Genomic DNA, 16,060 nt, shown 5'->3' on the forward strand with positions numbered 1-16,060 from the left:
CTGCCCGAAAAATAGGGAGTCGATTTGAGACGTGTAAAGAATTTTTTTTTGAAATGGATGATTTTGTAACGCCATAAAATGTTTTAATGTAAATAAATTCCCAAATAGATGATCCAAACAATTATTAACGCCATTCAATTAAATAACTACATGCAAATCCACTTCAGAAATTGCAATTCGTTAGTGCTGAAAATACGCGAGCATCTGATATTACCGAGTATACCACATTTTTTGTATAATTACCATGACGACTTTTCATGAAATGCGGCGGTGCTACAAACAGTTTTGTGGGGCCGGAAATAAGAATGAATTTCTTTCCAGAATGCAAAATGTAAGTAATTTTTAACAAAAGTCTGTTGAAGGAGACCCCTAATCAGTGGTTTGTCTTTGAATGCTGACGAAATAAACATGGAGTGTGCCTCGACTCTGCTACAGCTTACAGCTTCAACATTTTCAATAAAGCGATTCCTGTAAACTTTATTACTAATTCCAAGAAAGAAAAGTAGTATAGCATACACTTTCATTTTGCGTGAGCGAATAATGTGTAGCCGAAGCTGAACGTCTTTCGTATTTCCTTTTCTTGTACGATTTTCGTATGAAATTTGTAAGCGTATCATGGAATGCTTAAAATAGGGTGAAAGCAATATTTTAACCACTTCAATTTATCCTCCGAAGAACTCCTAAGCTTCAAAATTTGCTTGAGTATCGCTCGTAATATACAAAATACAAAGTTCGGGACTGATGAAGCTATATTTTTGATTTCTTTTTCTCTTTGCAGGATACCGTGATAGCAGGCAGGTACATAATGTTAGTGAAAGCTTTTGATTGCTCCAAAAATCTTCGCTTTGAAAGATTTCACGTGAACGAACCAAAGTCCTCAGGAATCGACCTCATTTATTGCCATGGCGCTTTTAGCACAAAAAAAAATACTTTTTGCTCGTTGCCGCTATTCACAAGTGACCTGTTCTGCTCTCATCTACTTGTTTCAGTTACCAACTGGCTGTAGGGCTTTCCAAATAAAAGCAGACACATTTGCTGCAAGTAGTGCACTAGTATCCCACTCATCAAACCACACACGGCTCCTTTATGTGCTGCAACTCTGACAGGACCACTTCGCAGAATCGCTGCCCTCGTGGCTCTCTTCTTTGCATCGCTTCCCGCCACGTGAGCAACCCTAGCAGTACTGCCTGCGCAAAGCACAGCACGGCGAGCATGACGTACAGGAAGTCGTACGATCCCTTCTTGTCTCGGAAGAAGCCTGCGAATCAGAGGAATCCGTGAGCTGGGAGAAGCCGAACGGAAGTTAAAAAAAATGTCGTCGACCTATACAGATTCATCACTGTAACGCCGAGGTGTTTCTTGGAAATAAAAGGTGGCAGTTACTAAATTGCTCTTCGTTTGAGTTTCAAATCGTCCATAATCGCATTTTCAGGACAGTCACTCCACAAGCTGTTCAAGCTAGTTCAAGCTGTTCAAGCTAATTACTTGCACATGGCAGCGAAAGCTTAACTGATCGATGCCTATAAATTATTAATAAATACGAAGTATCTTCAAAAATATTTTTGATAAGCTTGTTGATTGCCTTGCGGAATTTTGTGACGCAAGAGTTTCCTAGAGTGGTTGCTTTCCTAATTATCTATGAGGGTGCCGAAAGCATCATTAACAACTTAAAGGTTTCATCATCTTGCGGCGTCGACGGTGAGAACGCAATTTTTTTTAAAGTACGGTTGTTTACCCATCCATCTTCTTGCATGAACTTTTCGCCCAGACTTTGAATTCTAGTGTATCGCCTCTTGAGTGGAAGTGGTGCCGTTGATTGAAGCGGGTGATACTCATTTTGCGCTGAATCATGGACCAATATCGTTAACCAGTATTTCTTGTCAGATATATGAACATCCGATTCATTCTGATCAGGATAACGTTTTTGAAGCTAACTCTTTCTCTTCTTGTCAGCTTAGCTTCCGGAAGATATTCCGGTGTGAAACTCAAATAAATTCAATAACTAATGAACCCTTAGTAGCTCTAGAGTTTGGATCTTATATTGGTTGTGCATTCTTATATTTTTCTGATGCTTTGACCATGCATGCCACGAACTGCACTTTCTCTTAAGCATAGCAAACTAAATCTTGACCTTGACATAAAAACGGCGATAAAAAAAATTTCGTTTGAGCGAGAGAAATTTGTAACTGCTAATGGCTACGATTCTTTCTCTGTTCTGTTCATTCAAGAGTGCCTTAAGGATCTGTCCTTCGGCCCATTCTTTTTCTAATTTACATAAACAATTTACTTGATTATATTAACCGTTCGATTAGGCTTTTTGTTAACAACTCTCTTGTATATGACGTGATTTCTTCTGGTACTTACACATCACTCCGACAGTCTGACCCTAACAATATTTCTAGTTGATGTAACACATGAAAAATGAGGCTGAACACCACGTAGCGCAATGTAATGAAAATTTCTCGTAAACTCTCCGCCAGCACATGCAAGTATAACAATAATAGTTCCATTCTCGATGACGTGATTGCTTACACATACGTAGGAGTCCATGTTAACTCCAGCCTGCCTTACAACCGCGTATTAACTATAATTTTAATAATGCTAACCGCACTGTTGGGCACCTGCGCCGGAACTTTTCAATGGCCCCTTCTTCTCTTTAACTTCTCCTTTATAAAACTTTCATTAATTCCAAGCTGGACTATGCATCGGCTGTGTGGGATCCGTTCATTGAATGTCCTACTAGTTGCACCGAAGCTGTACACAATCAAAGCGCCTGTTTCATTTTTTCTAACTACACCGGTCTTTGCAGCGTTTCATCTATGATAACAGCGGTACGGTTGCCATCCTTTTCTTAACATGCGAAAATTGCATCACTCGCCTTATTCCATAAGATTTATTACCGTAAACCTAACCTTAAGCAATAGTTATTTTCCGTCTTTCAGTCATCTCATCTCGAATTGAGCATCGTCGTAAAGGGCTTGCTCCTTGTTATCATAGTAACCACCACTTTCATTCTTTAATTCCTCAAACATTTATTCGTTGGAACCACTTGCCCAGCATCATTGTATACATTACGGACCTCTGTGAACTTAAAAATTGGCTTGAAAAACATACCAGCTGATATTTATATTTTTCTCCTTTTGTACTTAATGTTCCCAGCGTAAGAACGCATATGACGCTTTTTGAAGAAAATTTTTCGACCGTGCGGATTTCCGCAGGACTGATTTGCCATATTGAGATATCCTGCGCTTTGAGTTATATGCTATTTTTGCATTGCCCAGCTATTGCCTGGCCCATTTAGCTATTTATCTGATATGTAGAAACAACCCCTTAAGCGTTAGATTCCTGGTGTAGGAGAAACTTCTCATTTGTAAATGTTAGTTTGTTAGAAACCCCCATAGATATCGTCGCAGCTACGTGCTACATTCGGGTGGACATCAGCATTTCGCTTTCGTAAATGAGTAAAGTCATACACTTTAGTAGTGACGTATTTTGAAATTTACCAACATAGAACAAATTGCGCGTGAAAGCTGACGCAATAAGGGGACGGTAAGATGGAGCTTTGCAAACATTTGCTAAAATTTCTTGTTTCAGAAGAACAAGTCGTATTGAAGTCTTACTCTGCAAACCGCATAGCGTCCACAAACTGTGAACGTGCCCCTTGGAGCGTCTGCACGCCACCCTGAATTTTGGATACATTTCTTGTTAAGGAGACGCTTCATACACCGAAATAAAGTAACTAACCAATGATGGAAGGACCCGTAAGCCAGAGTGGTACCGACAGCAGCCCTCCCACGCCGCAGCAGAAAGTGAAGCATTCCAAGCCCACATGGTCCGAGACGATCACGGACTTGATGCACAGGACGTAGCCCTGCGCGACTCCCATAATGGAAGCCACGGCCACTAGACCCGCGTACGTCGAGACTTGTGTTACCACAACAAAGCAGATGGTGGCTACTAGAAAGCTCGCCACGGCCGCAGGGCAACGACAAGAGCTAACTTTGTCCGTTGCGACAGGAATCACCACCCGGCCAATGAGAAGTCCCACGGAGTTGTAAATCACAACTTGCTTGCTGTCTTCAAGTGTGCATCCCTTGTCGATACCGTAGGCGACCACAGTCGCGGTAAAGGTCACGAATAAGTACTCAGACATGGCCGAATAGAATACAGCCACGTAGAAAGGCCATGTTCGCATGCTCGCCATTGCAATTGCGAACGAACTGGCGGATGCTAACTGGCCGTTAATGATAGGAAGTGCCTTTAGTACATTTTCTGAAGTCGGCCGTTGCATAGGTTTGCTCAGAAGATTGTGCGCATCTGGATTATATGCTTTATCTTCTCGACTTCTTGTAAACGCACAGAAGGGAATTCGGGTTGGGCTTGGCGACTTAATCAGCATTGTGAATGGCAGTACGTGCAACAGTAGGCCTCCGGTTATAAGAAGGCAGCCTTCAACTCCATACATGTTCGCCAGGTGCCATAGTAGTGGTGTACCGGCCATTCCGGAAGTAGCTCTTGTAATCCACATTATTGCGAATGCAGTACCGCCGTATTTCTCGAAGTACAGAAGGATGTACAAGCTGAAACCAAGTAGTGCTGTGCCAATTCCAGCTCCTGCAAAAATTAAGAAATCGAGCAGTAGTACCTGTGTCCTTCAAAAACGAATAGCTAGGAATGGGAATATTTAAAAACCTTAAGTGTGAGGTACATCAGTTATCAAGAATGTAAAAATGCTATTGCAAGTACTCAAAAACGCGACCACATAATATGAGTCTTTCGGGTCTCGTGCTGTTGGCAGTAGGGACTTTATACTGAGGTTAGGAGGTATTCTGGAAGGGCTCACCTTGCGGACATGTCCCTTTCGTCTGCTACTGAACTTCCAATTGGCTGTGGCGCCTGGTTGCTGTGGACGCGCAACCCAGCCAAGACGATCAGAACTTCAACAGCCGACGAAATGGACATGTCCACTAGGCGGACTCTTGCAGAGCACATCCCTTGAAGGCATGCCCCATGTTCAGAAACATGAATGAGTGTCAACCAAAGTCCACGCGAAAGAAAACAAAGTCGATCTACTATATGGTGCAGGTATTTATGTACTTAAACTGCCTGATCAAAGATGTTTTAATGTTGCATAATTGTGCTATATTTTTGCATTTGCGTTAGGTTCTTCGTTTCACTGCCGAACCTGATGTCTTCTTTCAGATCCACTTCTCTTATCTTATCAAAATTTTCGTTCGCTTAATTCTTCGTTTTTCTTTTTTACTTGATTTTTACGTGCATGTACGTCAACGTTGTTGCCTTTCTGGTCAACATTGGTTGGCATGCCTTTTTTTGTTTTTCCAGATAGCAAATAAATGCAAGAGAATATATAAACGACCAGTAACGCTATGGCTGACGCGCTCTGTTCATAGGTGTACTCAGAGAGTACGAGCAAAATGTCTAGCTTATTGTACGGCAATGACGTAAATTGGAACATTCAGAGTTGATTATTTACTTTCTTTCTATAATACAAGAGCCTCGATTATGTTGATGTCATCAATATGGCCAGATTTGCTGTCTTTCAAAGATTACCCAGTTTACAAGAAGCGTGGTCTCTTCAAGCATGCTATATTCTGTGATGATAAGCTAAGTTATTTAGGTAGTACGTGAATTATAAGTGACATGTTTGTGCAAAAGAAGGATAAGCATATGTTGTTACACTAAATTTAAGTCTATCAGAGGTTATTGCTAATAAACAGGTTAGTCAGCGTTACTGTTATCATTGGCGCTGCATTTCGACTGAACCTTAGCGCTTCGCTGTGATATTATAGTATTTGCTGCAACACAGAAAAGGTGATAGTCTATAGTTGGGTGGCGACTCCATTGCTACGTTGACAGGTCAAGTGAGAGATAGAGATGGATACATTATAGCTATATTTGTGAACGTTCAATTATATATCGGATGTTTCACGTAACTTTAATCAAACATTCAATATATAGGAGTAGAACTTCTTCGGAGACCAATGGTACACTGAATTATTGAGAGTGTATATGTTTTGAACTCAAATCACATAAACAATAAGTTACGTTAAATTTTGCAATGTTTAAAATATTTATTTTAGGGCAGTAGTTTCAGTTAAACTGTTGTTGAGCGTGTTACAAAAAACAAATAAAGACTTTCTTATGCCTTTATTGCGTTATTACCTTTTTCGGGCTCTGAAAAAAGCCAGCTAAATATAGAGAACCTGACATTGCTTTTCCCCTGCGTGCATCGATGACAGCACTCTCAACCGTCTTTCTACTCTGTTTGAAGACTCTCCGCACCTTCGGTGCAAAGCCCGACATTCGCCGCATTGTAAACCGACAAGTAATGCGTCGGTGCCTGCCATGGACGACAACACAGTCGTCGGGTTTCGATTGCTGCCAGCCAGGTGCAGAAGAGCCCACCGGTGCTTTTTTCACAACAGACAGGCTTTCTGGTAAGAGCTCGCTTTATTAAAGAAACGAGCGAGGGAGAAGAGAACGCCACGGAGAAACATTATTTTGTGTATCTTAGCACGCCCTTTTCCCATACGACTTATGCCTTTAAAATGAATGTTTTACATTTTACATAATAAATTTATATAGTCATGCCCAAATGGTCGCACTTCAAAAGGAGTAAGTCAAGACGACTGCAGACAATAAAGCGTTGGTCTTATTCACCTAAGCTCTACGACTCCGTTTTATCTCATTGGTTTTGTTCCTCGGAACAAGCGGTATAATAACACCATCTTTTGAATCCAGGGAGACAGTAGAACACCGTCTCTCTCTCTCCTCGTCTTCCTGTGTAAACTATTTACCCCAGCGTTCGCCGGAGCTTTGTTGATGCAAAGTGTAAAATGCGCTTAGTCATACCATGGAGCACACCGAACGTGACAGACATCCAAACAATGTCCGGAGTGAAGGCGGAAGCCACGAGGCCTAGTGAAGCAAGGAGACCTCCCACTAGTGTGATGTGATAGACAGACACCTTATCTTGCAACTGGCTAACAACGATGCCTGCAAAGAAACGAAATCACAATGTCAGTGCGCCAGGACTTCCTGCATGTGGTCACCAACCCTCAAAAAAAAACATTGCTATCTTTTATTACGGCACTCGCATTTTCTCCATAACCTGGCATTGAAAGGAGTTCTATACACGCTAATATAGCAACAAATGATACCTTGGTGTGTTAGCACCCCTACAAGCACAAAGCGCACTTTAGAACCTGCACTGCGCTGACGGCGGCAACTCTCCTTGAAAGTCGGCGAACGTTAATTGAAAGCATTAGCAAAGTCGGGCAACAATTAAGCATAAACAATACGCGCTCTAGGACAACACTTAAACCCACCGTGTGCGGTGCGGCGGTCGGAATCGTACACCTTTGTTTCCATTGCTTGCTTATATTATTGCGAGAACGTTAATCGACAAAAAGGACATATTACGGGACAACCAAGGTTTATTACTAAGAGGATGCTTGAGCGCAGGCCAAACTCCGACGCGGCCTATTGAAATACATGTTAAACGGCAGAAAAGCTTTTCTGAAATAACTCCTCAACCGATTTTAATAAAATTTGTTGAATTGGAGAGAGAAAGTGAAATTTTAGTGACTCTTTGAAGCGTAATTTCGATTTAGAGCCTGAAATTCGTTAAATATTTTTTAATTCGGAAGTTCGGAGAAAATACAGAAACGAAGTTTAGAAATTAAGCGCTCTGCATCAAGAACAGATATCGCGGTTGTGTTAACGACATCCATTAGATCGTTCAAAGCGGACAAATTCTGTATGTCAATTTATATTGTTATGCTCGTCACAACTTCTTACGTGAATTCGTTACGTTGTGTACAAGGGTTCTGAAAAAGTTGTATTTTCATAATACTAATCTTTCTTTATTGGATTCATACCTAACATATAAATTTTGTCCGCCGCTTAATATGTACCATCAGCTGCAATTCAGAGAATTGCGATATCATTTTTCATTGGTCAGTTCCAGAGTCTTAATCTTGATAATCTCGTTTTCTGAAGACATTCTATTTTTGGCTATTTTAGTAAAATTGAGGACTTAAATTAAAAATTCGAAAGGAATAGTAACTACATTTTAGGTTCTTCTTTGAAATCCAAGAAACCTCGTCAAATTTCGTGAATTGGTTGCCGAGAAAAGCGAATTACCCTTTCACATGTATTTAGATACGTGCACCCGTGCTAGAGCTTCCTCTTAATGGGCCCCTAACCAGGCCGCATAGCAAATTTTGGTTATCCGCTGGAAGTTGTTACATGTCTTCTAGGGGACGTTCCTGAATATATCTGCTGCAAATGTTTGCTAATTGGCTCATTAATAGCCGAGATAGAAATGTTTCAGTTCCGTGGACCCATGGTTACAGCAGGAGAGCTTCACCGCAAACATTGACGCTCTCTCCGCTTGCGCCGTCTAGCCTCTGCAAACGAAATTCCTTCCCTGCATTCTCCCATGCCTGAGCTCGAGAATCGCGTGATGCATACGTCACGGGCCCCGCCTTCATTTCTTTTTTCTCGCTTTCTTGCGGCGCGGCGCACTTCCGGTTGTCTCGTTGCGCACCGCGCACGAATTTACGCGCTGTGCACGAGGGCACTTGACTAGAGGTCTAAGTCAGTGCTACACGAATACTGAGGCAGACACAAGGGAATCACACAGCATGATACCGCGCTGGAACGCGGTAGAAAATGACAGTTTCGGTGTCTGCGCGCGCGATCGCATGACTTGGGAACACCCAGACGAAACGGAAGTACATCTTCCTTGCTGCGGCGCGAAGTAAAACAAAAACATGCAGAGATTCGGACTGTGTTCTTTATTATTTCTCTAAGCTTTACTTCGTCCATTCAAGCAACGTACTTCACAAATCGCAAATGTTGCCTACAATAATTATCGAAGTCACGTGTCACTACGAGCGACGTCACAGCGCGAACACGTGTACGTAGGCGCACTAGTACGTGTACGTCATCCACCGCCTTGGGGCGCGGCAGCCGCGAGGAAAAGGGAAAATGGCGTTCGGCTTGAAATTTCAGGTGTTTGCGCGGCACGTAGCGCTGTCATATTTTCCAGACACTATCGTTATCGCGCAATGTATGATCTGCGCTTGTCAGCTCCAAATGGCCAGAGTTGCTGTTGAGACCCCATTTCAAGAACAGTTCATCTGCACGGACGAGCTCTTTCCAGCCAAGCCATTTACAAAGCGGCCCGAATTTCCATATTCCAATATTCCGATGAGGCGACTTCTCCGATTATGACATCTCCCATCTCCTCCCGAGGTGGTATTACACAAAACAGTGTGAGAAACGTAACACAGGGCTGCACGTAGTACACACCAATGCAAGCGGTGACAGCGGTCACGGAGAGGTATTAACATTACTGATTATTCTGCAAATGTCCTTCGTGTGGACTTTCCAATTTGAGCTTGAGTGCTGATTGGCTGGGCAAGGGTACGAACGAGGACGAGTCAGGCGCCCCCCTGCCAGCTTCCTTCTCGTACTGTTCCAGCCAATCAGCAGCGGCCAAAATGGACTAGCTCCACTATAGTTCGACACTTACGCAATATCCCTCCCCCCTGCGCCTTATGTAAGGCTCCGTTCCATACATGGCAGTCAACGTTGTGGAAGGTACACGAGAAGTTCCTCAAGAAAAGGTATCATTCCGCGCGTTCCGTCTATGCTTCGCTGCACGCCAACAGCGTTCGCTCGCGCGATCATGCAGGTGAGGCTCCTCGCGATCAGTTGCAAATAGCTCCCCCCCCCCAAAAAAAGAAAGAACAAATGAAAAATGATCTTAAATATCTCATTAGCAGCCGTATAGCACAGTGTGTTTGTTTCTAAGGAATGAAACTTGTTTCGTTCAGTAATGAGCGTCTATAAAAAAATTGGCCGACGATTACGCTCCTTGGTAATGCGATATTTTGAGCGCAGCTGCTGCCTTCACCGACAAGCAACCGCATACAGAACACGCAGTGCCTAACGGAGGCGGTTCTGCGTTTCGGATTGGGCAGCGCACACCGCGATCCGCCGCTATCGAGCCGGCACTCCGGCGACGCGCCATCGCGCCGTCACCGCCGTGGAGAGGAGGTGGCAAAATCGAAACGCTCCAAGCGTCTGAAGGCGTCTTTTTCCCTGCGATAAATTCATAAGGTTCGTCGTGCTCCCTAACGGGTTGCAGAATCAAGCGTCTTTCCTTTCTTTAGATCACTATCATCATCATTAGATCATTCAGAAGGGCGTTTGCCGTCGTTTGTCGATACATGCGTCCGTGGCTTGATCACTTCCACTTTAGCCACCGAGGTGAGCGGCAGCGCAATGTCGGGCTCTTCACGAGCGGTCACAGCGGCCCACTCGGGCTGCGGTAACAGGATTGTAACTGAAGTCGACAAGGATTTTGAGATTATTTTGCCGCATTTGCCAACAGGTCGTGTTGTTTTGAACGCAGTGTTCATGCACGGAGATCTTCCAGCACGGCCCTACAGGGTCGAAGATTTCCGGGACGCTTTGCACAAGGAACGGCGGCGCCCTGACGTCATGGCTTTGAGTGCCTACCGGATCAAGGACCTGTGGGCCGTGACAAACAGCGCGGAAGCGACGAAGTGGTTGGCTGGATTGAAAGACTCGTCACCGACCCGCAGGGGCAGCAGGTGAGGCTCTGGCTTCATTGGTTGCTGCACGCCGTGGCAGACGACGACGTGTGCACGGCGTTGGCGGCGTCTGGCAAAGTGATCGAGATTACTCGGGGTGCTGGCGTATGGAGGGAGTGAACGAGAAAGGACCGACAGCTCGGACTGTGCTCCTGAAGCTCAAGAGCCGTCTGACTGTTGAAGACTTGCCGCACCAGATTCGCGTCACCGGGGAACTGGAGCTGTTGGTTGCACCAGGTCGGCCTATGCAATGCTTGCGATGCCATGGTTCGGGGCATGTGCTTCGCGAGTGCAAGGTGCCACGTTGCCCCAACTACCGGCGTTTTGGTCAGTCTACGCCGAGTGCATTCGTTCCTACGCCACAATGACGGGAACAGCCGATGACGAGGATTCAATGATGCACATTATGGACGTGACCGAGACAGAGCACGCAGCGAAAGGTATTGGGAACGGGACCACAACTAGTCCACATTGCGATACCTCAACTCTAGCAAGATCGATCACAGGCATTACACAGCCCGCCAGACTCTGTAGCGAAAACGGCTGAGGGAACAGATGACTTTGCAAAAGATGTAAGTTCTCATGTAGCCGAAGCATCCACACTAGTGTCTAAACGGAGGGGGGGGGGGGCACGACAAGCGTCCCTCGTATTGCAAGTGCGCGCCTGGACGCTGTCGACGCGTCACCGAACGCCAGCGACCTTTTCCAGAAATCAGCGATGGCTTCTCAAACGTCACTTACACTCGCCACTTTAAACATTCGAGGTCTGGCCTCTAGGAAAAAAAAGTCAAATGTACCGGTTGGTAATGGAAGAAGATCTTGACGTCTTGGCTTTGCAGGAGACGAAAGTGGAAGGTCACGGCGAACATCCTGTGGAGGTTCACTGCATGGTCTACGCCGTTGTGAGCCACGCTATTGGCAGGCCCGGAGGTTGGGTCCTCCTTCTTCGAAGGAGTACAGGATTGTCAGCGCAAAATGTTTCATGTTTATCCGGTAGATTTGTGCTGTGTGACTTCACATATAGTGATATTGCATGGCGTGTTATGTGTGATTATGCTCGAATTTGGGCACAGGAACGCGTAAATTTCTTTTCTGTCCTAAGACAGTATTTTTCCATCGATAAGCTTGTTTTGGTTGGGAATTTTAATTGCATTTTCAATGCAAGTGATAGGTCTAGTGGTAGAATGGTTAGACAAAAGCATTGATGTGTTGTCGCAAGTGATGGCAGACTATGAGCTAGAGGATATTGCAGAGTGCCTGGAGGGCTGCCGAGCTGTGAAGTACACTTATTTTCAGGGTAGCAGCCATGCCCGCTTGCACCGATTGTATCTGTCAGTGGAATCGATCCGAAAGTGTCGCAGGTATGGTGTTTCGCCGATATCGTTTACTAATTACTGCCTTGTAAAATGTAAGCTAGGATCAAAGAAAGAGAGCAAGAGTTTTTCATGGGAGCAATGGACATTGAATTCCAATTTATTAAGGGATGAATATTTCAATGAAGCAGTGATGCACGAAATTAAGATTATTCATGAAGATAATGGGAACAAAATAGAAGAGCGGTGGGAACTTGTCAAGCAAGAAATAAAAATTAAAGCGATACAAAGATCAGCATTTTATTGTTTAAAGCCAAAAAGAAAGAGAAAAGGTTTAAGATGAGTTTTGAAAAGCTAACAGCGCTTGAATGCGAAACGCCAGGTGTGTAGGCCGAAGATCTGCGTAGTATCTGTAAGAAAAGTCGCGCCCGGTGGAACCATATAGATGATATTGAAGATAACTGGATAGAAATGACAGACAATAACAGCATAGGACGTGCGTTTACTCGACATTACGAAGCGCTTTTTGCTTCTAGACCTGTGAATGCAGAGAGGTTTAAAGAATGATTTCTTGAGAGAATGCAACGGCTGCACGATGACACCAGAAGATTGTTGGAATCGCCCATATCACATGATCCCAGTCGCTTTCGCCAACGTCCAGTGATAGACGACACCCGTTAAATACCTAGGCGTCCCGCTGGAATATTACAAAATAACGATGAGTATTGGCAAGAGCAGCTGGAGAAACACAGATAAAAACGAAGAAGTGGAAAGCTGGGCCCCTGTCAATATTTGCAAGAGCTACTGTTTGCAATCTATCTTTTGTCCCAAAACTGTGGTATGTAATTCAGGTATTGCATTGTTCACGGGTAAACATGCTGAAGTTGCAGCGAGTCTTCGCAGTATTTGTGTGGACTTCGAATTGGGAACGATGTAGCCGAATGAATTTGTTCAGACGAGTAAAAGACGGAGGTTTGGGAATGACGCACGTCAATATGCGACAGGTCATAAAGGGGTTTTTATTTGGCGCGACGTAAGCGATGCTTTCTTGCGCAAGGTGTGCCAAGTGAGGCTAAGGAGTGAATTGTCTGGTTATCTAGTCTGTACAGAGAATATTATAGGCCCTGTTTGTGGATTTCTTAAAGAAGTTGTTTTAAGTGTACGGTTCCTCTCCATTACATTTTCAAATGAGTACCTTTTTTTCATGGTAACGTAAAAGTCTGTACAAAGCTGTATGCAATGTAGTTCTCCCTGTTAAATTGTACAGGGCAATATAGAGTGGACGCCAAGTGCAAAGCGAGCTTAGGCGTTGAAAAGAATAGATTTAATGCCAGTGACCAAGTATTTCTTTTTTAAGCTCCACACATGTATGCTGCCTTTCAAAACCTTTTCAGAAGATCGCGGTATTTTCGTACCCTGGGTGTCAAATTGCTTGATTTGCAAGAAACTTGAAACAATAGATCATGTATTTCTAGATTGTTAGGTGGGTGTCTTCATTTGGGACGTACTTTAGAAGACCATCAAGAAAGACTTTCCGCTAGATCCACAGGGTATTAGAGATTTATGTATAGAAAAAACGATGTACTGCAGTTTGACCTTATTATGTCAGTTGGCCTTCACTGTCTATGGCGCGTCCGTATGGCGGGGTTTCACTGCGATGGGTATGCTCGGCCTGCACGAATGATTTTTCGAGAGTTTCCAGATTTGTAGAAATTCAGAAAGCAAAAAAATGTGTAACTGCGTGGCTGTCGAGGTAGGAACCCTTGACCGCGCTCGAAGAATTCTAAAATAGTCAGCCCAGTAAGGCTGACACTAGGTGCTGAAAACTTACTTGTTTGTTTTCTTAAAAGCCATTGTTTTCATTAAAAGTCGTCTTGTTTTCTTAAAAACCATTTGTTCTTTGATATAGTAGTACAAAATAGGCTATAAATAAAAAAACCGATCGTTCCTTAATGGCGTCAATATCCGGCTTCTGTGCTCGAGGTGCTGTGTTCAAATCCTGCCGTCGGACAATTTTATTAATGTATATTTAATTATTTATTACGAAGTAAATTGTTGAAAACGACAAGTTTACAAAGTGATAAAGCCATTTAAATAGGGAAGGACGAAATATAGGCAAATCCATGTACTTCCCATAATTCTAATGCTGGTACAACCGCCCCTATTGCAGCTCCTTGAGATACTAGCGCCAGAGTTCCCTCTAGTAATTATTGTATGAAACTGTATGGAGAGGGGAGAGGAAAACTCACGCCACGCGCGAGAGATGGCAGCAGGAGCGCGGATGATGGCCTTCGTCGTTACGGCGAGGCCGGCGGCGACAAGAAACGACGGAACGGGCGCCAAGTAGCTGCGCTGTAAAAACAGTTGCGCACTATTGCGGTGAAAACATCGAACTATATCCAATTGCGAACGTAGCCACTGCAAGAAGTCTTTCTAGCCTATAAAGCGTTGACTGTTATACATGGGACGGAGCATAGGGTTGTCCACTCTTTAGTGCGAACACGGTGCAGCGCAGCGGCCCATCAAAGCTAAACAGCGCAGGCGCACAGGGCTTTGGAGGCGGCGGTTCGTGTCTTCTGCTAAAGCGTAGGAGCGCGCCGCGCTTTAGTATCTTAGCGGCCCGTAAAAGCTAAGCAGCGCAGGCGCACATGGCTTTAGAAGCAGCGCTTCTTGTCTTCTGCTAAAGCGTCGGAGCGCGCCGTGTTTAAGCAGACGAATGCACGAGACCCACCTCGAAGACCCTGTGCGCGTGCTCCGCTTAGCTTCGATGGACAGCCACGCAGCGTGCACTAGCGCTCCGCGGAGTGTGCCACCCTGCGCCGTGTTCGTACTAAGGGTAGACGACCCTGTACAACAACGCAAATATATCTGGATGCAGCATGACGTCATACACACGGAGCTTCCAGCGATGACCAGAGCACTTGAAGGCCAGGCTGCTTCCGCGTGGCTGATCCCGTATTTTTTCATGAAGAGCACGTAGAGAAAGCCGTAGCAGGAGCTGTTCATGACCAGCAAGAAGGCAGAGAATGCCGCGGCTAACGGAACGCTCCAGCATCTGTCCATCGGAACAGGTCGCCCTGCCAGATCCAGAGGCTTCGATGGAGAACCCCGCAAGGTCATTTTGTTGCACGGCTGCAGAATAAAAAAAAAAAGCAGGAAGTAGCAGCGGCATAATGAATTACTGCAATAAATGCTTTATTTCCGCGTCTTGTATTCTCCATGTGAACATTAGTTCCGGCACCACGAAGCTCAGTCATCGGTTGTTACTTTGGACTCATTTATTCCTTCTAGGTTTTAAGGCATGCCAAATTGGCTCGCCTTAAATACACGGTAACTCTTGAGGTCATTAAAATGAAATGGTGCATGCGATCGCGCGTGCATTTCCGGTCATCTGTTGTCTGCGGTCTGTTGACATCGGCTTATGTGACCGCACCGTGTTAGTAAACTGTCTTTATCCGTCAAGATTTCGCTAAGACTACTGCCTCGTTTACTGTCTGTCAATGCCTGTGTTTGGACTGCACAGTGCATTATTCGTAGGCGTGCCTCAAAAACGTTTAAAAGTTGAAGAATGACCTTACGCGTCTCGACAGCCCACCGTTGACGGAGGACGTTGTTTTTTGGCCCTTGGCCAGACGCTCAATCGAGTTTCAAGGCCATTCAGGCGTTATTGAACTTTTTAAAGAGTACGGGCCTGGACTGTAGGCTTTGAGCATGCCAAATTACTTGCCATATTTTTACATCCTCGTTGTCACGTCATCGTGACCCATCATGAGCCTCTTTCTTCCCTGCTTCTTTCCCTTTTCCCCTTCCCCTAACGCATAGTAGGTGGCCAGAAGAATATACCTCAGGCAGACCTCTCTGCATTTCGTACCATTAAACCTCTCTCTCTCACTCTCATTACTCGTGAGTGAGGACGACTACCATGTTAGTTTCGAAAGCTTTCCTCACTGCGATTCCTAATATATTGTATTCATATATATTCATATTACATACATAACATAATACAAGAACATAACAATATATGTTACAAAAAGTTGTGACAAAATGGGTTTATTCACAGGAGATGCATGATGGTCTTGTCTACCAAACACTGGCGCA

General features: G+C 44.5%; 1 protein-coding gene across 1 annotated transcript; it reads right to left on the bottom strand.

Moving 5' to 3' along the window:
- Positions 1-380: 380 nt before the first annotated feature.
- On the bottom strand, positions 381-15,082 carry LOC142576393 (monocarboxylate transporter 10-like). Its single transcript, XM_075686510.1, has 4 exons — positions 14,854-15,082; positions 6,874-7,017; positions 3,745-4,614; positions 381-1,258 (listed from the first exon to the last, which is right to left on the bottom strand). The coding sequence occupies exons 1-4, from the start codon at positions 15,080-15,082 to the stop codon at positions 1,065-1,067; spliced, it is 1,437 nt and encodes a 478-aa protein (XP_075542625.1). The 3' UTR covers positions 381-1,064.
- Between the last annotated feature and the right edge of the window lie 978 nt (positions 15,083-16,060).

Source organism: Dermacentor variabilis, chromosome 3 (genome assembly GCF_050947875.1).
Source record: "Dermacentor variabilis isolate Ectoservices chromosome 3, ASM5094787v1, whole genome shotgun sequence".
NCBI lineage: Eukaryota > Metazoa > Arthropoda > Arachnida > Ixodida > Ixodidae > Dermacentor > Dermacentor variabilis.